This window comes from Channa argus, chromosome 16, assembly GCF_033026475.1.
Source record: "Channa argus isolate prfri chromosome 16, Channa argus male v1.0, whole genome shotgun sequence".
NCBI lineage: Eukaryota > Metazoa > Chordata > Actinopteri > Anabantiformes > Channidae > Channa > Channa argus.
This window is the reverse complement of record NC_090212.1, coordinates 13218057-13242714: the sequence shown is the minus strand read 5'-3', so window position 1 is coordinate 13242714 and position 24658 is coordinate 13218057. Positions and strand designations below refer to the sequence as shown.

Genomic DNA, 24658 nt, shown 5'->3' with positions numbered 1-24658 from the left:
CACAAGGTTGCTGCATCCATTAGCAAATTGGCTCTGCAGTAGATGGAAGAATAAAGGGAGAGAGGCAGAGCGAGAGTGTGCGGCAGCGGTCTTTATAATCAACAGTAACAGTTTTAGAGTTATAGTAGCCAGACACTGCGGCACACGGACAGCCATAAACCTGGTTACATACATCACAACAATAGGTCCATTGATTTGGTGGTCGGGACAGTGGGTGGGAGCCGTTGGCTCTGATGCATGGCACAATCAGCTTTGAAGAGCCTCTGTTCTTCCTGTGACCCTGTTGCACTCATAGAAGTCTGTCAGACGCTCTCAACTGATCTTTCAATGGGTGTCCTTCATGGCTCACAGTTTGCAGCCAGCACACACACACTGTCTGCCTCTGCTCTCTATGTCATCCCCATTCTGTGTCACTCACTCACTCACTCACTCACTCACTCACTCACTCACTCACTCACTCACTCACTCACTCACTCACTCGATCACTCTTTAAGACACTGGCCCCTGTGGTTTCATTTGGATGGTTTTATTGTATTTGGATAAGTGCAGGCAACAGTATGGTCACCCTTTTTAGAAACATGTATTAGCTAGAATAGCCAGTCCTTTCATGAGCACAAAGAGAGAGACAAGAGGAGGAGAAATGGGGCCAATTAGAGGCCTGGAGCTACCACTGTCTTCTGATACTGCTGGTCTGGGCCAGAGCACTGCATGTGTGTGTGTGTGTGTGTGTGTGTGTGTGTGTGTGTGTGTGTGTGTGTGTGTGTGTGTGTGTGTGTGTGTAGGTGGATTTTCTGCAGTGATGGTGAAAAAGGATGAGTGATGAGTAAAAAAGAAAGCTCAGGAAATCCATTATTTCTATTTTGGTGTCCGATATTACTGGAAGCTGGTTGAAATATGCATTATGGAAATGACTGTAGGGGTTTTCTAGCCTAAAGGCTTCATTTCAGTACCTGTCTTTCCTCTAGTGATACTGAAAGGTGTGTTCAAAGAGTTGATTTTCTTTTTCCTGTCTCTCTCACTATGTGTTCATGTCCAAGCTCTTATACCAAAAAAAAGGGGCTTTAAATGAGTTCTGAGTGCAGTACTTCTCATTTGTTTAAGTCTGTTTTATACTGCCAAAGATGATAAATCAATATTGTCTGCCCAGACTGGCAGTGTTTTACTTGTTCCAAATGCACCAGCAGCGGTGTTGTGTGATTTCTTTGACAACTCATGGTTAGAAATAAGAATGCAGAGAAGAAAGAAAACAGTATAGAAAGTCACACTTTAAGCCCTTATTCACACTGAGGTATGTGGTCAAATCAGATCACCACACCTAACATGTTGTATGACCACATCTAAAAAATAAAATAACTACACTTGCAAACAAAGCAAGTTATCTATCCTCAGGAAATATGGCTCACGTCTTGTAGTTACTTACCTGTGAGTAAATTCCTTACTGCTCACTTGAGAGTTGTTAAAGGGGTTGATCAACAATATTTTTCATAATTGTTTGAGTTGTGAAGCTTGTGTGCATCTCTGAATTCAACAGACTATGTATCTTTACAGCCCTAACCACATCCCTGCTAATTAACAGGACAATAAATATGCTAGCTCCCATTAACTGTAGTGGCCGCCACATATTTCCCTAGACAGTGTCTGACTGGTAGATAAGCTCTCTCTCTACTGCACAATATGTTAATCAGCCTGCTTCATCTCAAGTTCTCCATCTTCTTTCTCTGTCTTCAAAGTCAAGTAGCAGAGCCTTTTCTCTACAGTCCCCAGGTCCTGCCCTGTTTCAATCTTTAGATAACTTCATTTGTCTTACCTGGAGAGCTTTGTCACAAAACTAGGGTGCTCACCAACCAATTGCAATCCATTTCAAGTAGAAAGCTCGGGAGGTTCTTGTGGCTAAGTAAAAAAAAAAAAAAAGAAAAAACCAATGTCCTCTTCCTGTTCTGGTTCCCTGAATGCATCAGGTGCTAAGGCAAAAGAAACAACTAGTGCATCTGTCAAACCCAGTGTGATGGTGTGTGTACGCACACCAAACTAAATAGAATGACACAGTTAAATGACCAGAGACCCAGATAGGTTTTAAAAGGTTTATTTAGAAAATTAGTGCAAGGAGTGTAGGGGGTCATCGGGTGGGGAAGACTCTCAACCGGGATTTAGAATATACTGCAGTAGGGTCCAGGTGAAGAGATGTGGAAAGAGAAGGCAGTAGTTGGTGTCTGCCACTTGGTTCGGTAGGGGGGGGGGAGAACTGTCAAGTCAAGGAGAGGGAGCAGAAGGAAAACAAACGGTACTGTCCAATAATCCGAGCTCCAGTTCACAATTCGCTATCCAAACCCAGAGAGCCAGAAACATGAAAGATTGGGTGAATGCGCAGAGTTTAGGTGGAGTTGGAGCCTCACCGCCATGGGATTAACAGCTTTGCAAATGGTAAATGGTCCGACAAATTGGGGAGCCAGTTTCTTGCAGGGGTAGGTCGTTGGCGGATAACCAGGGTCTTTTAGACAAAGAGAGGGGTCGGAGTAATCCTGAGGGTTGTTGTCGGGATGTCTTGCATTGAGCTCAGAATGGACAAGCAGCCACATATTCCACATATGTGACATATTGATGTCACGGAACATGGTTGGCCACCGGAAATTCTGTTGGACTACAAAACAAGTGTGGGAATCGCCAGGGTGACATGTTATGTGGGATGAGTGAAACCAATTGATTACCCTGGACCTGACGTTTTCAGGCTAAAGGTGCTGGCTGATTCTCTAGAGTGTTGATGACGTCTTGCTCGATCGCCAAATGAACAGCCACCAGCCGGGCTACAGAGGGCAAGCTGAAACCTGGTTCCTCTTCCTCTGAATCATCTGTAAACTGTTGGGATAAAGCATCTGCCTTTCGGTTTTTGGGTCCTAGTCTGTGAGACAAGACAAAGTTGAAGCGGTCAAAGAACAGGGCCCAACAGGCCTGATTAGGGTTCAGTCTTTTTGCTAAACAGAGATATTCTAGACTTTTATGATCTGTGTAAACCACAAACTGTTGCTCTGCCCCCTCTAACCAGTGTCGCCATTTTTCCAAAGCCAACTTGATGGCCAGTGATTCATGATCTCTGATGCTATAATTCCTCTCAGCTGGCGACAGACGCTGGGAAACGAAGGCACAGGGCTAAACCTTCAGGTACCGAGCGGACCATTGGAACAAGACGACCCCTACCCTGGTGTGACAGGCATCCACCTCCACTAAAAATTGCTTACTGAGGTATGGGAGAGTCAGAATTCAAGCCGTCGAGAGACTCCTTTTTACCTGAGTGAAGGCTTGGTACGCTTTAGTGTTCCATGCAAACCTGGTCTTCACTAAGGTGAGCTAATGGAGGGGCGAAGCGATCGAGCTGTAGTTTCTGATGAACTTTCGGTAGAAATTGGCAAACCTCAGGAACTTCTGTAGCTGCTTTCTAGTCTCGGGAACACGAGCGTACCGCTTCAACCGTGGCCAGGTTCATCTGAATGTGGCCTGCAGAGATGATGAAGTCCAGGACAGAGACCGATGGTGCATACATGACTCAGAACATGAGGCCCCCCACTGCAAAATCTTGCCCATCTTCCAGTTCAGGTGCAGGTTGGGTGTCTCCAGCTAGGGAATTCCTACACCACTGGATGGTAAGGGGACTGAATAACAAGGAGCAAGATGGATTCCACATGGTTGTCCATGGTGAGAGAGAGAGGCAGTTTTGTGGGAAACCTGATGTAAATGTTGATCGTTGAGGGAGTACACCTGAAAACACAGAGACAAGGGTATTATATCCACATACGATTCTCTGGGCAAAATAACAGCCAATGAAATTGGCATCAGAACCTGAATTGATAAACACAGAGACAGGATGGTGAGAGGGACCAACACTGACCTGAGCAGGAGTGAGAGGATGGAAGGCTGGTGGTGATATCAGCGATCGGCTCAGCAGTGTCCTCCTGACCCACGCTGAGCCCCCCATTTTGTTAGACATGAGATGGGCCGGTGGTCCGGGCCGCCGCAATATAAACATAAATTCTCCCTGAAGCGTCTTTCTTTCTCTCTTCTTCAGCTACATGGGTTCAGGCATCTCTGAGCTGGCAGCGTGTGGTGCTGTTGTCTCAGCAGTAGGTAGGCGCTCCAGTGAGTAGGACTGATGAGTGAAAAAGGAGCGGCTGGAGTGGAAAGATCGGTTCTGGTCTGCCTGGCATTCTCGTAAGCGACCTTCTGTGCAAGTCACCAGGTCCATGAACGAGGTGAGTGACTTGGGTCTTTGATGCGTGGTGAGAGCATTCTTAATACGATCCGTCAGACCCCGATAGAAGACATCGAGGAGAGCAGTCTCATTTAAGCTCCTGTCAGTGGCTGCAGTCTTAATTCCAGTCTCTGATTCCATTGTGTCAGCATGAGGAGAACATAAGTAGCCTCGGGTTCTGGGTTGGGAGGATCGAAGTTTCTAATAAGCTTGGCGGAGAATTTCTCCAGTGTGGCGAAGCACTCAGAACAGCCTTAGATGGCCACTCAGCGGTAGCCCAAAGCTTCGCTCAGCCGGTAAGAAATGATAGCATGTAAGCGATCTTCACCTGTTCCGAAGGAAAAAAAGCTTGGGGCACTACAGAAGGGTAAAACAGGAAGTGATCATTTCAAAACAAAGGTCCAGTGGCGGAAGTGAAACTGGAGACTGTGACAGCTAGGGTGAATAGCTCGTCATTATCACTAAAGAAGTGGAACAGTGTAGTCATCCTTATAATTTGTACTCAAAGTGAAAGGGAGTGTGGTACAGCTCTGAAAATGTTTTGGGATTTATGTGGAAGGAGTTGAACTTCTTTATTTCCTGGCGAGCGTATGGCAGTAATCCGACCTTCAGAAAATACAACACCATGTCATAAATCTTTGCAGAAAACTAAGGCAGTTTGGCTCATATTTGCCCATTCCATCAGGGGATGCACTGTTTGTTGCTCAGAGGGGGTTGTCTCCATTATTTTCCATTTCTTTCATTATAAGACTGAAACTCATAAAATAGTTGAACTCTAAATATCAGCTGTCCTCATATACACAGAGCAGACACCCACCCAGCTTTCATTGTAGCTCAAGTGTGAACTCTGTAAATAGAGATCGTCCCTTAGAGAATGAGAGTCAGGAGCATTATCATAAGCAACTGTCAGATTTTGTCTTTGCATTGTTAAGTAGATAGAGAAAAAGACTAGACCATGATTTCATTAAAGCTGGGCTGGGGGCACAGGAGGAATAAAAAATAGAAAACAAATAAAGAGTAGATGTTATTAAAATAGCACGAGTGTGTATGTGTGTTTTTCTTTTCAGGCCAGTTGCAGAATTAATTTTTTACCTTTGGGCGGTTAGAACAACAGCGGGCGATTTGTGTGCCCAGCTGCTGGTCTGAGACAGGCAGTAGTTAGGCATGCCAATCTGGTGGCTTTTTTCGGTCTGCCAGTCTGCCCAGATCTTCAGGGCTCCCCACTAGCCCCCTCTGCTATGCTGTGCACTGGCAGAAGAGCTAATTAAAACAGGGCTAAATTAACAACACATTTAGAGGCCTGCCTGCCTCATCTGTTTGACTTACTCCTCCCTGGCCTTCTTTTATTTCCACCTCAAACAAGCACATACACTCATCTCTTTCCCCATCACTCCTACATTATATCTTACTGAGGCCGCCTACTGTGGGAACATGTGTTTACCTTAAGGGATTTTTATAGCAATTATACTCCTGTGCTCTCTTTGCCTGGTTTGTTTTCCATTTATGCATTTATTTAATTGGCATTCAGTGTGCTGTAATTCAGTGCCTGAAAAGGTCAGGGTTGTAGGGGATTGGCTTCTGGCATACTCGCTTATAAAACAGGAAACACTCAAAACCTTCCATACATACACAGACATAATTAAAAAGAATCATTGTGGCACTTATCGTTTTAGGGTGACAAAAAACCCAGCAGTGCTAGGATTTTAATCAATTTTGTAAAATGTAGTTGGAATATAAATATTAGTTCCTACTGTCTACACAGCACAGAAGATCTGAGTTAATTTTTATTCATGATTTCTTTATCAGTGCACTACTATAGCTGAATTAAAGATTATTAAACCTAATTACATAAAAGTGCTTGGGCACTTGCAAAGACTTTAATAATTATATTTTTCTATGAATAACCTGCAGTGCTATTTGTAACCACTGTTATTTTTACTTGGTTACCATTTTATCCTGAGATGACAATAAATGTAATTATCAGGGGGTAATAACTGACTGCTGTACACATTCACAGTGTGAGTCACTGACAAAAGCCTTAATGCTGTTGTCACTGCTATATTAGCTGTAAATCTCTCTGTATGCATTGAGGCACCTTTTTGCTGTCAGGTCAAAGTCCAAATTACCTAGAAATTTTGAACTATTTAAATTTTAAACTCCCATAAAGTGGCCTACATGGCCCTAGCTGGGTTTGGCTGTTAATAATGAATGAAGATGAACAGATCAGCATGTGTAATGGGAACTTGGCTGGAGACATGGTGTGAGCTGACTGGGTATTGGAGACAATCTGTCAGCATGTCTGCTGACCCTGATGAACAGTTATTAAAATTATGCAAGATGAGATACAGTCACTTGATGGAGGCAAGCCTTGACAAGCTTCAGCATGTGTGTGTGTGTGTGTGTGTGTGTGTGTGTGTGTGTGTGTGTGTGTGTATGTTTGTAGCGACAGAAGTGGAGTGTTATTATGCAAGCTTTACCATAAACTTGCAAAGATGTCTTGGCTTTAGATTTGCATGATTTACATGTAGAGTAGAAAATGGCATAATTGTCATGTCTAAATTGAAACTATACTTTATTTTTGAGATTAAAGAAAAAAAATACAAGGTTACTTAAACATTCTCAAATGAAGATCTTCAGCACAGGATGAACATGAGTATTCAATTATTAGTGGTTTTAGTAAAATGATGCTGGGTATAACACTCTAATAGCCTGTAGCAATATTCTGCATTTATAAAAACATATATTTAACCATAACTATGCTTTTTAGACATTACAGTAAATGTTTAAGTTTTGTATCACTGCCACCTTCAGTACATTTTTACTGACAGTCTTTTTTCCTTTCATCATCCACCCTCTCTCTGCGGATGGTGCTGATTATGGTTAATTATGTTGATGAATGGTAGTGCTGAGGGTACTCCATCAGCATTTCATAATCTGTCTTCTCTTTCTGCTCTCTATCACCGCTAAGCTGAGCCAGTGAGCAGGATGGCACACATGCTGATAGTCAAAAACTGAACTCTGACCCTGACAGACATTTGCAACTCAAGTTTATGCCCGGTGGAAAGTTGTTACTCCCCCCATTTTGTTACTCAGCTGAAGTTACTCAAGTTACTCAGTTATCAAAAAACAGTTTTTTGATTGTTTGGCAAAAATACCATCCTCATACCCATTATAGCAATTGCAACACCTATTAATTCATAATATTACTTAGTTTGCAGTAAATTCTTAGTTTGCTGTAGTTTCTCTTTTTTAAACTCTTTCAGAAGCTTTCTGTTTTTATAAAGGACATGCAGCAAATGTAGGATGAATTAATGGGTGGCAAGCTATAGTCCTATTTTTCAGTGGACTGGGTTCTGTTTGGCATTGCACTTCAATGTGCACTCTAACATTCAAGCCAGGATTATGCCCCATCCCCAACACGCCTCTCACTTAATTGGCTTAGATGAATATCTAAAGAGCTAAAGCTGGGTTTAAGCCATGCAATTAGTATAGTGCTGTTATTGAATTTACACAAGTGCCACAGATATTGTGTTTATTAATAAACAACGCTTAAGTCGTACCTTGTAAATGATACTTTACGTACTCTAAAATTTTTATTTATAGAAAAAAGTGAGCAGAATGTGGGAGTCAGAGTGAGAAAATTGCCCAAAATTCAATATGCTGAGCAATTATCATGTGTAATAGCCTGTAAAATCCTAATATCTATTCAGCCACTTGGAAAGGCACAAGAAATGGCCTGACCACTTAGCCCACTTTCTCTGGCCCCTGCCTGGCCATGACAGACGGCCCTGTCTTGAGAGCAGAAAGAAATAATATAAGCCATATTTCATTCAAAGGCCTCTTCATGTATCCTCATTCTTTCTGTTTAGCTGACTTCCCCCCTTTCCTTATCTGACCGATTTCTCCAGAGCCATATTGCTGATTACCTCGGGTGAATCAGCAGAGGTAATGGGGACTGAATCCTGGAGGCAGAATGCACTGTTAGGAGGTTGTTCTCTTGTTTTCTCACTGCTCAGTCCTATTTTGGAGGGGGGTCCTATGAGGTTCAGAACCAGCAGGAAGTGAATTTTAATCTACACCATGCTGGCTAAGTACTGTACCAGTGCATTTGTATCCAGTGGTGTACATTATACATGACCCTCAAAAACCGAAGTGATGCAGACAAGATCAGAAAAAAATATTCTACAACATGAAAAAGACATACAGTTTATTTTGGTTTATGTGCCAAGTTTCACTATCAAAATTTAATAAGAACAAGAATTAATGACCTGAATTGGATTTAGAAATAATTAAATTTGTCTTAAATCTTTCTCATTAGGTGCAGCAGGGTGGTGGAGTGGTTAGCACTGCCGTCTCACTGGCAGTAGGCCCCCGGTTTGAATCCCCAGCCAGCCATGCATGTTAGGTTAATTGTTGACTACCTATATACACACACACACACACACACACACACACGCTGCATACACATGGCACATTGGCAGATTGGGGACAGCTGTAGCTCAGGTGGCAATGCAGTTGTCTACTGACCACAGGGTTCAACCACAATTTACATTGGCTTGACATTTATTTTCATTTTTAACCCCAATGTAAAGCTGCATCAGAAGCATCATATGTGTGTTAGATGGTCAATTTGTCTTTTTCATTGATTTGGATAATAGCTTTTAATTCAATCTGCATTAGGAAGTAGTAAATAATCTACTAATCATGAAGGTTTAACATTCAGACACTAAACTTCACTTTAACATATTAAAAAACAGACTGAGTTTTAGACCTTTACAGCACATACTGTAAAAGCCTCAAATGTGTTGAATGTGAATATTTAAATTATTTACCTCAGGGCACGTTATGCACCAGCATGAAAAATATGGTGGGTTTTCAACACCGTCAACATATCACTAAACACGGTACTAACAGACTGATAGTCTAAGTTGCTCTTTGCAATTTCAGTTCAATCAATTAATTGATGCGCTCAGCCCACAAAGTTTGAAATTTCAGATCAAGTGCAGCATTTTATTCTTTGAAAGCCTGCGTATCACATAATCTGGTTGACATACAAGTCTTGATGAATGGCTTTATGAGTGTGCTTTACCTTTATTCTTTTGTATTGATTCGAGCTGGGATTCTGTAAGAGGTTGCCACTTTCTTGATGCTGATTCTTCCCTCATTGCTTGTGATTTTTTTTTTCTCGAACTTAAAAAATGAACTTCAACATTGAACATTAACATAATTTTCCCTTTAATTTCTTTGGCAAAGGAACTGTTACTTGAAATTACTTAACTATGTGGGCTGACAATTTTCTGGTTTCTCACCATTAATGTGAAACGGTTAAAAACTGAGCTTCCATGTTTCCTCCCTGACATCCTGACCTCCCTTCTTCCTTGGGCCACCAGCACCTACACTTAAACCTGAAAGCGACAGCTCTTATGGGCAAAGCCTATACGAAATAGAAAGGTAATAGAAGTAAAACAATTTGTTTTGTTTTTTTAATTTTAGTTATTTTTGAAAAAAACTTACTAGCTCTGTTTCATTTCTGTTTAACATTTTCCAGTGAAAATTATTTTCTGTTTTAGAAAATGTTTTAAAACTTTGAATTTTGTGTTAATATTTGTTTTGCAGTATATGATAATTATTCTGCTGCATGAATGCATGTTTTGCCTGTGTGCATGAGTTTACAGCAGGAGGCAGTTACCAAAGCCAAGCAGCATGCACCTAGTTTCTTCAATAAGCCTGTCAGAAGCATACCCATCTCCATCTTCTAGCTGTTCACTTTTTCATCTGACAATGCCTGTCAAATCTCTCCACAGGATTTCCTAAAAAACACATCTCCACACATCTCTCACATAAATGGCTGCATCAAAACCACAACAGCAAGCAACACTAGCAGACAAAAGCAGCACTAACTTCTGTCTTTTTGTTCTGGCTTGTGTACAGATATGATGTTTTTCTGCATATGGTTAATAGTAATAACAAGCAACATGTAATCGTGCTAACATTAACTGTATCTTGTCACCTCTCCACTCTCACTTCCCCTGTATCATTGCGGTAATCCTGTGTATGCATTGGCAACTCTACTGGTGTTGTTTATCTGCCCCAAATCTCTCCTTCTGGGGCAAACCAAAGATTGCCAGCTACCAGGAATGAAGGAAGGGGCTATTTCCTCATTTGCTGTCCTGTCCACTCAGACCCCAGGTTGCACCTCCACTGCCACCAACAGCATCTTCCTAAAGTGTCAAATCTGAAAAGAGCAAGGAGCACTTGCCGTCTCTGCTGGAAGATTTTCCCGTTCTGTGGCAACCTGATAAGCTCTGACTTACTTCCTGCGTGTGGGTCATAGAGACTTGGAGACATGCTGCTTGTATTGCCTTTTGTAATTACATCTGCTTCACTGCACTGTTTCTGCTCCCCTCACTCTCTCCTTCTTCCAAACAGGAATTAGATTTGTGGGTCCATGTGCCTGTGTGTGTGTATGTGTGTGTGTGAGTGTGTGTGTGCATCTTTGTGTAGTCACTCTTTCTTTTACATTCAAATTGAAAAAAGTCTTTGTGCCTCCCAAGTATATATGTTATATTTTGTCCATCCATTGTAATGCCACCTACAGTACCACTTGCTGTAATACATCCTCTACCAGTGTAACCTGACAACAAGCTTTTACTGTATATATGCGTTGTTTTCTAGTTGTTTTTTTCTTTTTTCATAAATAGATTTGTAGTCTAACATGACCTTTAGCATGTTTTGGATAAGTGGAACAAGGAGCCATGTGAGGACAGTGCGGTCACAGACCACAATGTTTAAACTGTTTGAAACGGGTGGGCAGAAACTGCAAAATTGCACAATAACTGAGACAACAGTCTCATTCTTTTGCTCCTGAACAGTGTTGAGTACACATCTATCACATAAGTGCAGCAAGTCACGGCGTATAATGTTTGTAAGATCAGCAAAAACAGCAAATAAAAAAGAAAATAATTTACTGGATTTACTGTAAAACAGTGGGACATTTGTGCTCACCTTTATTAGTCCCTACAGGATTTCCTGCACCTTTTTTTGGTCTTAATGCCTTAATGCCGTGACAGCTTATCCAAAAAAATCGTGAGGTTGCAATGTTTTCATAGAGTTTTAAATTGCAAGGTCATGCAAAAGTGACATGGGTCCCATTCAGCTGAAGACTCTCACTCTCTCTAGATAGTTGGCAGTTGCTGCTTTCCTTGCAGCCTCTTAATCGTTCCCATTTGCCCATGGGATCACAAGATATTTGTAAATGTTCTCAACATCTCCTTGACATTACAACGTCCTGGTTGTTCCTAATAGTGTGGCTCACCCCTGGCATACAGCTTGATGTCATCCATGTAGAGGAAATGGGCGATGGTCGCTCCATTCTGTAGTTGGTATCCATAACCCATTGTGGTGATGATCTGGCTAAGGGGGTTTAGCTCTATGCAGACAGAGTATCTCCTTTGTAAATACCACAGTTGATGTTGACTTGTGCAACTGGCTTGAAGTTGGCCTCTAGGGTTGTTTTCCACATCCCCGTTGAGTTCTTGATGAAGGATCTTAGAGTCCTGTTGATGATCTATTGCTCCAAGCATTCCAGGATGCATGTGTGAGGGATAGAGTTATAGGCGTTCTTGTAATTAATCCAGGCGGTGCACAGGTTGGTATGACTGCTACTGCAGTCTCAAGTGACTGCTTTATCTATCACTAGCTGGTGCTTCGCTCCTCTGGTGTTACTACCAATTCCTTTCTGGGCCCTGCTCATGTTTTGAGCCATGTGCCTGCTCATCTTAGCTGCTACAATGCCAGACAGGATCCTAAAGGTTGTGAAGAGGCAGGTTTTTGGCCAGCAGTTGGAAGGAACCGCTCCCTTCTGGGGGTCCCGCAGGATCAGCACTGCCTGGCCTTCAGTTAACCATTCAGAGTGGGTTTTATCCATTAGTAGCTGATTCATTTGTCCTGCTAGGTGCTTGTATAGTGAAGTTAGGTTTGTGGAAGGTTTGTGTGGTCTGCTCTCAGGTCCACTAGCCACTGTGCATTGTTGTTATGTTACGCTTCATTCTCCTATATGCTTTTTAAGTATTGTTCAGTCTCCAGCCTTGCATTCAGTTATTCATCCTATTATCAAAAGAACATGGCCATGAATGATTGAAAGTGTTAAACCATGGGGGTAAAAATTCTCTCAATAACACTTAAAAATACTTTTTGCTGGCCTGCCTCTTTATATTCATCATTCATATTTGTTTTTTTTTAGACCATCACCTCCACAGCTGGCTGCAACTCACAACTCAACAGGCTGATTTCACATAACTTGACAAAGTGTTTTGCCCTGACCCTCAGAAGAGAGGACTGACTTTCTCTGTGTTCACACGCTATTCCAATTTCAAAACACCTGAGTTCGCCACCACCACTACCATTTATTGACCCAACAAGTATGACCGATTTGAAGACTGTTGCCTGTTTGTGCCACACTCGTTCTAAGTGTGACCAAAATTGTGTCACCAGCTTCCCAGGATCAGATTAAAAAACACCATAGAGCCACTTGACTCATAGTTGGTTGTGATCTTTTTGCTCTCTTATTTCCTTCCTCTATGCCTCTTATCTAAAAGGTAGCATAAAATAGATGAATGACATGCAATCTAACTCGGAGGGACACAATGCTTGTTGCAAAAGATGGATTGGTTTCTTTATTTCTCTCATTTGTTTTGTCTTTCTTGCATTGTTTTTACCTGTTTGCTTATATGCTTTATTGTTTTAGCCTACATTTAGCCTTCCCACTCCAATCTCTGTCCTTTCCACACAGCCATAGTAGCTCAGTAGAGTCCAGGCGCTCTTTGATCTGTAGTGCAGAACACAAGATGCGAGTTATCCACTGGCAACAACAAGAACATCCCATTAGGATCTGGACAGAGCCTTGACAGCCACAGCGTCTTTGCCTCTGCTGCTGTTTGGCCCTGAAAGCTCAGTGCCTACTGCCACTGATGCTGCTGATTCTCTCTGCTGCTTCCCAGCTCAGCATGGGCATTACTGGCTCAATGCACTTCACACAAAAGCTCAGTGTCAGGCTCACTTGTTGAATTTAAAATGCTGTAATGCTCTTTATATAATTTATTTTTAGTTAGTTATGGAGTTTCACCAACTGCTGTTTGTGTCACTGAATGTCTGGTTGGCTGTCTGGTTGATCAAGGTGCCTAAGCAGAATTGAGTTCTTTGATTTAGGCAGGCTGCAAGGAAGTGAGAGTTCTCGCTGAACAGGAATAATTCGACATTGCAATAATAGTACCATGTTAATCCAATGTTTGCCACCATTTTCTGTGCAAAACACAGATAATCAGTTTGGAAAAGATAAAGTCACATTCAAATCAACTGTTTGTAATGATTTTTTACATGTCAATGGCTAAACTGTGCAGTCTGCTTGTATCTGTATTTGCTGAATTCTATCTTGTGTTTAATTTCTTGATTTTGTTGACTCTGTTGTACAAACGCACACACACACACACACACACACACACACACACACACACACACAGATGTACAAGCATGGAGAATGTCACCCACCCTGGTAAAGCTGCCTTGTTATCTTAAAGAGACCACACATTTGTCTTGGTCTCTATTGTTTTGGCTTCATGCACAAAATCAATGGAGCTCATTCATCACATGCTCATTGAAAATGAGCATATTTGTTTGAACATTTGTGAGGATTTTTTGTAAGAGTGTGTGATAGAGGAGGAAGATTTATCAAAACTGCACAAGCAGTAGATGCTATAGTCATGGTATTTGCTTGCTGAAAAAGCATTATTCTGTCTGCTTATCTTTCCTGTGCATCTGACATGTATAAATCACAAAGACATGCAGAACACTGTACATACATAAGCATTTAATGCATAGCAGGCAGCCACGCAGGGGTTTACGCTCAAAAACACACACATGCACAAATATTCTACTGTGGTTTCTGTTTCTTTCACAAACAACCAGTGATGGATTGGCTCTTTCCATTTTAAACAGGGGGAAAACACATGCCCCCGGGGACCCTTGTGTGTGTGGAAGTACTTTGAAGTGTCCACATTTAATTCTTCTGTATGATAAATGAGAGGAGAGCTGCTGTTGTAGCCTGTGAGGAAAAGCTCAGTTCGCTCAACGAGGGGAGCGGTAACAAATGTAGCGATAGCTGATAAGCTGACTGTGTCTCTTGCTCTTGCTTGTTGTTCTGCTCCCTGCAGACCCCCACAGCCAGATAACAAATCCATCCTATCAATCAAACCCATCAATGCCTAGCTGCAGATTAGAGACAGTGATTTTGAGGCTGATTGGAGGGGAAATGCTGATTACACCTCCCTCTCTCTGACTTGATTACACTCTGCCTGTGTGTTGTCAAGCTCGGCTGCTGAGCTGTAATCACTGGAAACTAAGAGCAGAGGACGTGTCTCCTGAATAGACAAAACTCAGTCACACCACTAGTTGGCGAGCTGTGACTTTATGACTATTGCTGTATTATCACTGTCAGAGCTTCTGAACGTAGGCCAACACGTGCAGGAATGTGCACATTTCACTGAGATATGGAAAACTATGAAACCTTTTCCTCAAATTTTTCCTCCAACTTCTGTCATGTTCATTGCCTCCTGTTTCCCTCCTCCTACTTCTCTACACTTTTCTGGCCTACTTCCATCACAGTGGCAGAAGGTCCCGTGCCGGAGCACACACACACGCAGTGTGCACAGTGAGCGGAGCCCTAATCTGCGCTTTATTTAGCCGCTTCACCTTTAAAACTGGAGCAGCTTCCAGACAGTCTCTTCCTCGCCCACCTCAGGTTCCTCTAACATTACATCCCTCTATCCATCTACTCCTTCATCAACATGGTCAGCACTCCATCACTCACTGTTCACTTTTTTCAAATCACTGCAGCCATATAGTCCTGCAGTATTTTGTGGCGTTGAGTGTGCTGAAAACAAAAACTGCATGACTTATTTAAACATTTTACTGGGAAATTTGAAATGTGTGTGGGAATTTAATTGGTTTTACTCTCTTACTTGTTAGAAGAAAAATAATTGTGATTGGTTCTCATTGAGAGCGCATGAACAAACCAAATATCCTCTTTGTTCTTTATGTAAACAGGGAAACTGTAGAAACACAAACTTAATAATGATTTGGATTATGACAGTTTGAGTAAATAGAGCAAACATCTGCATAAAAATGTCTGCATCACAGTCGGGCCCCTTTAAACGTGCTGCTAAATAGTCAGTGACAAATTGACTATTTTTTTCAGCTTCCAGCAATACCCAGTGTTTGCATTCGTATACTTTTACTGTATGATAAAGACTATGAAATAAATGGCTCTTAGTAAGAACCTCTACCATGTTTTTTATTTAGCTTTAAGTACAACCTCAACAGGAACAATATCTACAGGGTCACTATTTCAATTACTCCAGCTGATGTTTGTTGCTCTAAAAACACCCCTCTGCTTTTAATCCTTAGCACACCATTGGGATTTGCTGGTGTGATTTTGTTTCAAAAGAAATCTTTTCATTTCAGTGAATGTGAATAGATGAAATTAGAATATGTACAAGGCAGGTTCACAGAAAATTCATAACTCTGTGTCTCGATTTTGAACTATCTTTGAAGCTCCAAAATAGTCTCATCCACTATGTGTTAGGTATCATTTCAATTGACACCATGCACTCTACTACTAGTGCTTTGAATTGAGCATACTTGCATGCTTGTTAGATGGAAACAGCTGTCAGGGGAGATAGCGAGAGTGACTCACTCCTCCTCTTTCCCTCACTTATCCTTAGCCTATTCCAGTCTTACTCCTCTTATTCTGACCTCCAAGAAAGTCAAAAAATTTGGCTCTCTTTTCACCCGTGTTTTTCTCTATTTTTTGTATTCTCAGTGAGAGCACACAGCATAGAGTTTTGGAGATCTTGCGGCCATAGATGTGCTGTGTACTTGTGGCACAGCTGGAAACCGAGTTGGATTAGAATGTATAAATTATTAGTTTGTGTTGTTGGTAGTGTGCTTATGACAACTTATAAAATGTTTGAGAATATCTGGAATAAATGGAAATTTGTCAGAGGTGCAGCCTATAGTGAAACTTAAAAGTTCATAAAGGCTTTTAGAATTTTCTCTATTTGCATCTGCACTAATCTCTAAAGGTCATACAAACTTTCAAACACCACTGGAATACATGTTATCTTTAATGAAAATAAAAACCAAATAATAATCTTAAAAACAACATTAATGACCTAGCTTTTTTGTTACGGATACTCCCCATAAAGTCAAGGACCTATTTTGCTGCCATTTTGTTAATTTATTTAATGAGGAGATGCCTACGTGTGTTAACATCTTCTTGAAGGTGAAATACTTCATGTAATAAAACATTAAGTGATATTTTAAGTTAGCAGCAACACACAGTGAGGTACCAGCTGTCATTTGGGATGATATGGCACCCCAACCCCCACAGGAATTTTAAAAGATTTCTTGCATGCGCTCGGTTCTTATTATGATGATACCACTTTGCAGTGGGAATTTATGTTGCTGCTGAAGCAGCAGCAGCCAAATGTTGAAAGCTTTTTTTCACAAAGTAGAACCGATTAACTTGCCTGAGTGTGTGACTTCACCGACTCCATATCATTATAACATTATTAGTATAACGGTTTTGGTATCCAACGACACATTTTAAACTGGGGATAACAATTCAAATGAGAAATCCTTAATAGGCATATTGCTATCCAAGTCTATGTTTTATTCACAGCAATTTAAGTGGCTACTTATGGAATTAGTTAATTGAGTAATTGGCCTTCATTGAAAAGCCTTGGCCCCAACGGTAGCTATAATTTAGTCAGATGTGATGTGAAGTAATGTTAACATTAAACTAAGGGAAAAACAGGAACAAAAAGGCCACTTTGACCTACATGTACAAAACTGCAATACCTGTGATCACTGTGTATTGACAAGTCTTCATAATTCTAGGAACAACCTAATGTGCACAAGTCTATGTGCTAATCACAGAGATGGATTCAGAAACTGACACTGATGTCTCGGAGAAAGTTGCACAATAAAATGTGATGACTGCTAGGATCTCTGCTATTTTAGGTACTTTTAGTACTTTTAGTAATACTGTATTGTCATTTCAGTGCAATTCTCTTTCCTTAGAGTAAACATCTTGTTTGTGGAACATGTTCATGGAACATGCCACACTGTCTACATGTGGTCATACATATACTGTATGCGGCATTCCTTTTTAGTCTTCTGTGATGCATTTCCAGCAACTAATGAATGTTTGTTTGGCCATCATGACTGTGTATTGAATGACTCATAGTGTGAGTGGCACCAACAGGAAGCCTGTTTTCCTCTGAAGGCTGAAATAATTGACAGCGGCTCGTCTGCCAGCTCATCTAAATACAGAAACCTGTCTGTTAACAGAAAGCTGCATCCAGGTTATGCAGTTATTATCCAGTTATTATTGCGTCATCAGTTAAAATTGTATTCATGTCAATAGGTGGCATAGAGTCTGTTTTGTGAATGATCTATGAGACATGTTTTCAGTGAGACAGCACAAGATCCAATAGCAACATTTTGTGATGGTTGCACTTTAAGGCCTGCGAATGTGTAGCTTTTTTACTTATGTAATGTGACATATTTTCTACTGAAAACTGAAAACGGGATGGCTGTAGCTCAGTTGGTAGGGCAGATGTCCACAAACCACAGGATCAGCGGACGATGTCGGGGTCGAATCCCGGTCCCTCCTGGCTACGTGTCAATGTGTCCTTGGGCAAGACACTGAACTCCAAGTTGTTCCTGGATAAAAATGATCTATAACTGGCCGTTTACCAAATAGAATATGTGGGTGTTATATATTTGATCAATCTATGAACTTGATTCGATGCTCAAAGGTGGCGGTGGATCAGCAAATGCAAAGTTGTAGAAAGAAATGGAACTGATGAGTTCGTGGCAAGGGAGGCTGGAGCTTATTCCAACTGTCATAAGACAAGAGGTGGGGTACACCCTGGACAGGTCATGAGTCTGTCTCAGGGCCAGCACAGACAGACATACACAGACGGACAACCATTCACACTCACATTCACACATATGGGCAATTTTTAGAGTCAGCAATTAAGCAAACATGCATGTCTATGGACTGTGGGAGGTGGCAGTCCACTGTTTTGGAATAAACAGTGGGGTTCCACCAGTGGAAATGAAATATGGAAAAGTTTTAACTCCATCTGAACGCACATTTCCAAAACTATACTATCCCTCTGTTAGCCCCAAAAGCTCACAGTTATGTGTATTCAACCGTATGGGGTGTGTATGTTTTTACAATGTGGGGGGGAGGCGTCCATAAAATATAAACACATGTATAAACACACGCATGCATATTCCGCTCTCTTATTGTAATTATCTATTGGCTTTTTGCATAACAGACTTCATATACATGTTCGCACACACATCTATCTGCCCACACATATATTCACTTGCACTCACACATAGTTATGTCCAGACATTGTGTATTTCAAGTGGGTACCTGCTGTTTTTGTTCTGCCTGGTCTTCTGTGCTTGTCAGGGGCCTCTGATACCGCTATTTAATGAGCAGAGGCTCTCCTCACACTTTGTCTGGCCTGTTGCTGTGCGTCTGCTGTTGCAGCGCTGACCAGAGGAGACATGCAGGTCTGTGTCCCAGGGCTAATTGCTGCTACTTGGCTGATAGTCTTTCGTGCTCCACTCTCATTGACTCCCCGGACTCCAGGGGGATTCCCTCGGGCACCCAAAGACAAACAAACCTGGGCGTACAATCGATAACGGATGCAAGAGTTACTGCTCAGCTCAGCTGCTGATTAAGATTCTCAGAGAATGTGTGTATGTATGTGTGTGTATGCACTATGGAAAAGAATGATTTTGTAAAGGTGTTTGCCCACTGCGTCAGAGCTAACTGGAATCTTCAGCCAGTCCCTAAGTGCTTGTTTATGTGATTTTGATTAAGAACATCACAGAGTTCAGAGGCATCCACAACAACACCAGATTAATGCTCGCAGATAATTATTCCCACAGCATCTCAGGTGCACAACAAGGTAAGTAAGATTGTGTCAACGTGTCAGTGTGAAGCCTGATTATGTACTGACAATGCCAGACAAAACTGCTATTATCAGTGAGCGTAAGGTATCTTTTCTAAGCTTAGTACTTTATATATTTTAATTTTCATCAATAAATCATGAAAAATTATAAAAATTGAAAAAGACTTAACATAACATAGTGAGAAACAAAATTAATTAAACCTTTGCTATGATACAAACATACAGTCTATGATACATTACCATGAAGACTAAAGGGCACTGTGGCCCAAAAAAACATTTTACCACAAAGTTAAATTATGGGAAATTGTTTGGTTCTGTTTGGTGTTATAAACCTCTTTTTTTTTTTTTTTGCATTCTAAGAATTAATTTATCCTCATTCACTCTTACAGCAGGCACAATATTGTTTGCAATGTAGACACATATGTCTATCAATATTTCTATCATACATTGATGACAATCCTGGAAATCCTGAATCCTTGAAAGTATAAAAATATGCATACTTGTAAAACAGTTAAGATGTTGTAGGATTTTGTTACATATATTAATTTTGTGCCGAAAGCGAGTCAAAAAAGTAGCTTATAGCATGAAATGTCCCTGTGTGTCTCTGATTGCTATGGGCCAGAAAGCAATGCTGTTCTGTAGTGTCATCTTTCCTCTCCTTACTCTCACTACCCCTCGACTTTCTCTCCACCCCTGCTCTCTGGGCTCATGCTTGCTTTTGTTCTTGTCTCCCACCCGCCTGACTCACAGCGATGATCTTGACCAAGCGCACGGAAAGGTCAAGGTTGGATCAGCAAATTGCCTCAGAGCAATCAGCCTTGTCTCTTTGCGCTAACAATGTAAGCTCTCTGTCTCTGTCGCCATCTCGCCATCTTTTTTTCTCCCTGTATCTATCTCTGTGTTTACCTGGGGGAGATGTGTGTCGGGGAGGATTCACAGTGGGGAGAAGGGCCTGCCCACTGCCCTCTGCTTTGAAGTCCTGGCTCTTACCAAGGGTTGGGTGAGGGCTTGGGACTTGAAAGCATTAAGTGTAACTGCCTGGGTGACATTTTAGCACAGACCAACATAACACAACAGGGTGCTTGTGTCTGTATATGTGTGCTTGCGTGTGTGCACGTGAGTGGGTGAATATACACTTGCTTTGGAAACAATTCACACCCCTTCACTTTTCACACATTGTATTGTGTTCATGTAATTTCCAACCGTCGACTATGATCACAGGCTTTGGGGTGTTATCAAAAGAATAAGATTGTGAATACAAGGGGAGGAAGCTTGGCTCCATTGTGCCTTTCATTGGAGGTTTTCTGGACACACCCAACTTGTAAGGGACCCCAGGATAGACTCATAACACGCTGGAGAGATTATACAGTATATATCTTCTAGCCTGAGAATACCTTGGGATTCCACTGGAGGAGCTGGAACACGTTGCTGGGAATTTGGGATATGTGCTAAACATTCCAGATATGTGAATAATGTGATAATGAATTTAATTTAAAATTGATAAAATAATATGGATGATTTTACTCATCAATATACACTTAAGCCCCTTTCAGACATGTGCTGGAATTCTGACTTTCTCCTGACTTCGTCAGAAGGGGGTGTATGTGAGAACGCAAATGTCAGAGTGAGACGTTACTGACATTATCCAAACTTTATCCATCCCTAGTGTCTGTATTATGTGCATGAGCTCGTGCATGGTCCTGAATTGTCGGGAGGATGTAAAGTGAGAGAATGGGCTTTTTGGTGCTGTTGTAACATTTTCGCATCCGGCATAAAAACACATGCCAAATTAACGTGCAGAACATGTTCCGCTTTGGCGACCCCTGAAGAGACAAGCCGAAAGCCGTTGGATGCTTCTCCTGCTGTGGGTTATGTGTGGGAAACGCAACTCAGAACAATGTCCTAGGTCTTTCTTATTTCACCAACACAATGCCAAACCAGGCTTCATAGTAAGAGACCTGTTGCTAAAATAGCTTGCCTATAGTCTTATCATCTACTGAAAACATTTTTTGCATTTTGGAGTGAAAAATACCGAAAAAGATGTTGAGCACCTGAAAGCACACATTAAGCAGAAATGGGAGAAAAAAAATTGCCATCAAAATTAAAGCAATTGCTCTCTTAGTTTCCATACTGAGTTTGTTAAATAATGTTAAATGGCCCTGTTGTAAGCAGTGGAATCGCCCATTTTGTTGCTCGGTGCCAAAAGGGGTGTAATTTCAATAGATGCCAGCCTCCCTACCTGGTGGCGCTATTTGAACAAACGGTTCATTGGGCCGTAAGAGAGGGTAGGGACAAATGACCTATATAAACATAAAGGTTGGAGGACATGTTGCATGGCAGTCGTCTTTGGGCCAGCTGTTTGTTCCAGCCCTGTGTGCCTGAGTGGCTTTCCTCTGATGTCTTCACACACAAGAAAGACTTTGCTTTAATGTGTCACACAATACACACACTCTCAGCCATACAGCATCAAAGTCTGCCTGTAGCCTGTAGCTGGACAAATGTCGTTACGTATCAACTGATTTTGTGTGCGTGTGTGTGTGTGTGCGCTTCTCTTTCCTGTAAATGCTGTAAACAGGTGTTAACATGTCAGTGCACAAGAAGCCACATGCTGCTGTGTCATGATCTCCTAAACAGCTGTCTCCCACAGTTGTGTGTGTGTGTGTGTGTGTGTGTGTGTGTGTGTGTGTGTGTGTATGTATGCGGGCGAGCATGTGTGAGAATGTGTTAGCTGTGAGGGTTATAAATGGCTGCTAGAGGAGCTTTAGCCCTAGATTTTGTGCAAAGCCAAGGACAAACAAAGGGAAAGGGCAAAGAGTGAAAGGGAGCTTAATGGTAATAACAGATTTCCTCTAAAACACATGGGGTTTTCACCTTCTATTTCTCTCACTGTGTGTGCATTTTTGTGTAAAGACGTGAGTGAAAGTGAGTTTGAAGTTGATTTACTGGGTATGGAGAGAAGTGGTCCAATAAACTAAAAGTCCATCCCTGTTGCTAGCTAATGTCTCTATCAACAGCTGCATGGTTTGACTAATGGCCTTGAGCAAAGGACAGAAACTTTATTCCCTCTGTCTTTGTCAGCCTCACTTTGAAAAAGCGACTAGTAATGCCTGTAATGTAAATGGGAATTTCTGTCCTCAGGTGGAGATTGAGAAGCTGGACTACCATCACTACTTACCTTTGTTCTTTGATGGCTTATGTGAGACAGTTCATCCGTATGAGTTTTTCGCCCGCCAGGGAGTCCATGACATGCTGGAGCACGGTGGCTCCAAGATCCAGCCCGTCATTCCTCAGCTCATCATCCCCATCAAGAGTAAGTCTGAGAGGGTGTCTGCAATCACACTTTACCAAGCACACGCAATACAGCTCCTCCATCAAATGACCCTGGGTGTTTGTTGATGTCATCTTACCTCCACTTTGTTTTCCTGCCAGCAAAAACATGTGGGTATTATTAACAAAACCAAAAATGAAAATGTATTTAACATAAGTCATAACTTGAAATTATTTTTAGTACTGTTCTAAAAATAAAATAAGATGAATAATGACATAGGACCATTACTACTGTACATTTAAACCAATATATAAATTATTTATTTAACTCCAGCCAAAATATTAAGTATTAATATTTTGTGTTTTGCTGCTAAGTTCTCTAATCAGTTACAGATTGTTTACACAAAATTGCAGATTTAGTAAATGTAAAGGTGCCACTCATAATAACACACAGTAAGTTGTGGGTACAAACCGAGTAACAGGCTTGACATACAGTAGTTGGAAATAAATACAGTGTTACTTCACAAAGAATGTCCAAAATTGATCTAATTGAGAATAAATTTAAACAGCAGTAGGGACGATTATGTCACTGGTAACATGCTGCAGAATCTATATTCAAAATGTGTGAACATATTTTTAATATACACAATAGCGCTCTCAGACTCCTTTCATATAATATTACAGAAGCAGTAGAGTGTAACCAAAACAGAACAACACCCTTTACCAGTAATAGACTCACCTGTTACATTTCAGCATTACCATACAACCAGTCCTATGACAAGTCCTAATTTGGTTTTGCAGTCATTCGGTTCCTATTATTACATCAACCCTCCGGGCAAAGCGTCCTTGTTTTTGCATTTCCCGGAAGAAGTTGCCTCTGAAAGCACGCTTGATAATTTGCCATGAATGTGGTGACATGCTACATTTAACTGTGTCATCGTGTTGTGCCTCCTTGCCTTACCATTCTGACACGTTCACACTCACATGCACATGACCTCGCACACACACACTCACACACACACACTGGCAGATGGAGGTGGGTGGAAAGGTCATGTCTTAGGGCGAAGTGGTCTGTGACTCAAAAATAGACATCAGAACTTACAGTCATGTAGACAGGAAAGGTTTCTTGTGTGGCAAACATGAGGGGGGGATTAAGGTATAGAGAAGTTGAGGAATGCAGAGTGTAGCTCTTGTTAGAAAATTTCAGCACACATGCAGAGACACAAAGTCTCACTCACACAGTCTTTTGTTTGGCACAGCTGCCAAGTCGAGTGTCAGTTTCAAAGTGGGAGCCCTTAAGTGGCGCCCAGTGAGCCCGGGATAGTGTTCATGTCATGGACAGTTGGCTGTTGGTGTGTAGGTGCGAGAAGTGTGCATGCTCCTTATTTATGTGTGAGTGTGGGAGGCAGAGGTGCGTAACAGCCAACACAATACACAGACTCACAGCGACAGACTGACTCTGGCACAAAGCCTGTTATCATGTGACACAGCCATTAAACAAATCACAAATCTACTCATCTGCAACCTCATGTTTACAGTACATACATTTCACTGCATATTTATTTCTTCTTCAATCCCATTTTTGTTCTGCTTATCAATAGTGGAGTTAGTGTTACTGCAACTCCAGTTCTCCCAGCTCCTTCTGGGGGCTCTGGAAATGTTCCCAGGTGGGTTGTCTCAAGAAAATTACTTTAGCACCAAGTTGTTACTGACATTCTGAAAATGTGATGGTACTTGTTTTCGATGATGCTAAATAGCTGCTGTAGGCAGTGGAAAATGTGATTTCTCCGACGAGGCTGCATAATAAACCTTCAAGTGTGATAGAACCAAAAAGAAGAAGAATGTACAGGAGCGGTAACAGGTTTGCTGTAACTCATGAAAAGGATCAGGAATAAGTTATCAATCATAACAGCCGCTATGCAAATGTGTGTCTCAGAGCTTTTGCAACTAAGGGGAAAATGCCCTGATCTTAACTAAGCATCTGCATGACACACGACAAGCTAATGGTCAGCTGCTGGCTAATTTCCGGCCATTACTGACTGTCTGTTTGCCTATATTTCGTAGTGTGACCCACTCCGTTGGCACTACTGGGTAACTT

At 41.6% G+C, this 24658-nt stretch overlaps 1 protein-coding gene across 1 annotated transcript in view; it reads left to right on the top strand.

Annotated features, from left to right (window-relative positions):
- pacrg (PARK2 co-regulated) overlaps positions 1 to 24658 on the top strand; it is a 126278-nt gene that overhangs the window by 43575 nt on the left and 58045 nt on the right. The window contains exon 3 of the mRNA XM_067480642.1: positions 22432 to 22603. Within this exon, the coding sequence (XP_067336743.1) occupies positions 22432 to 22603 (172 nt within the window). The remainder of the gene's footprint in view (positions 1 to 22431; positions 22604 to 24658) is intronic.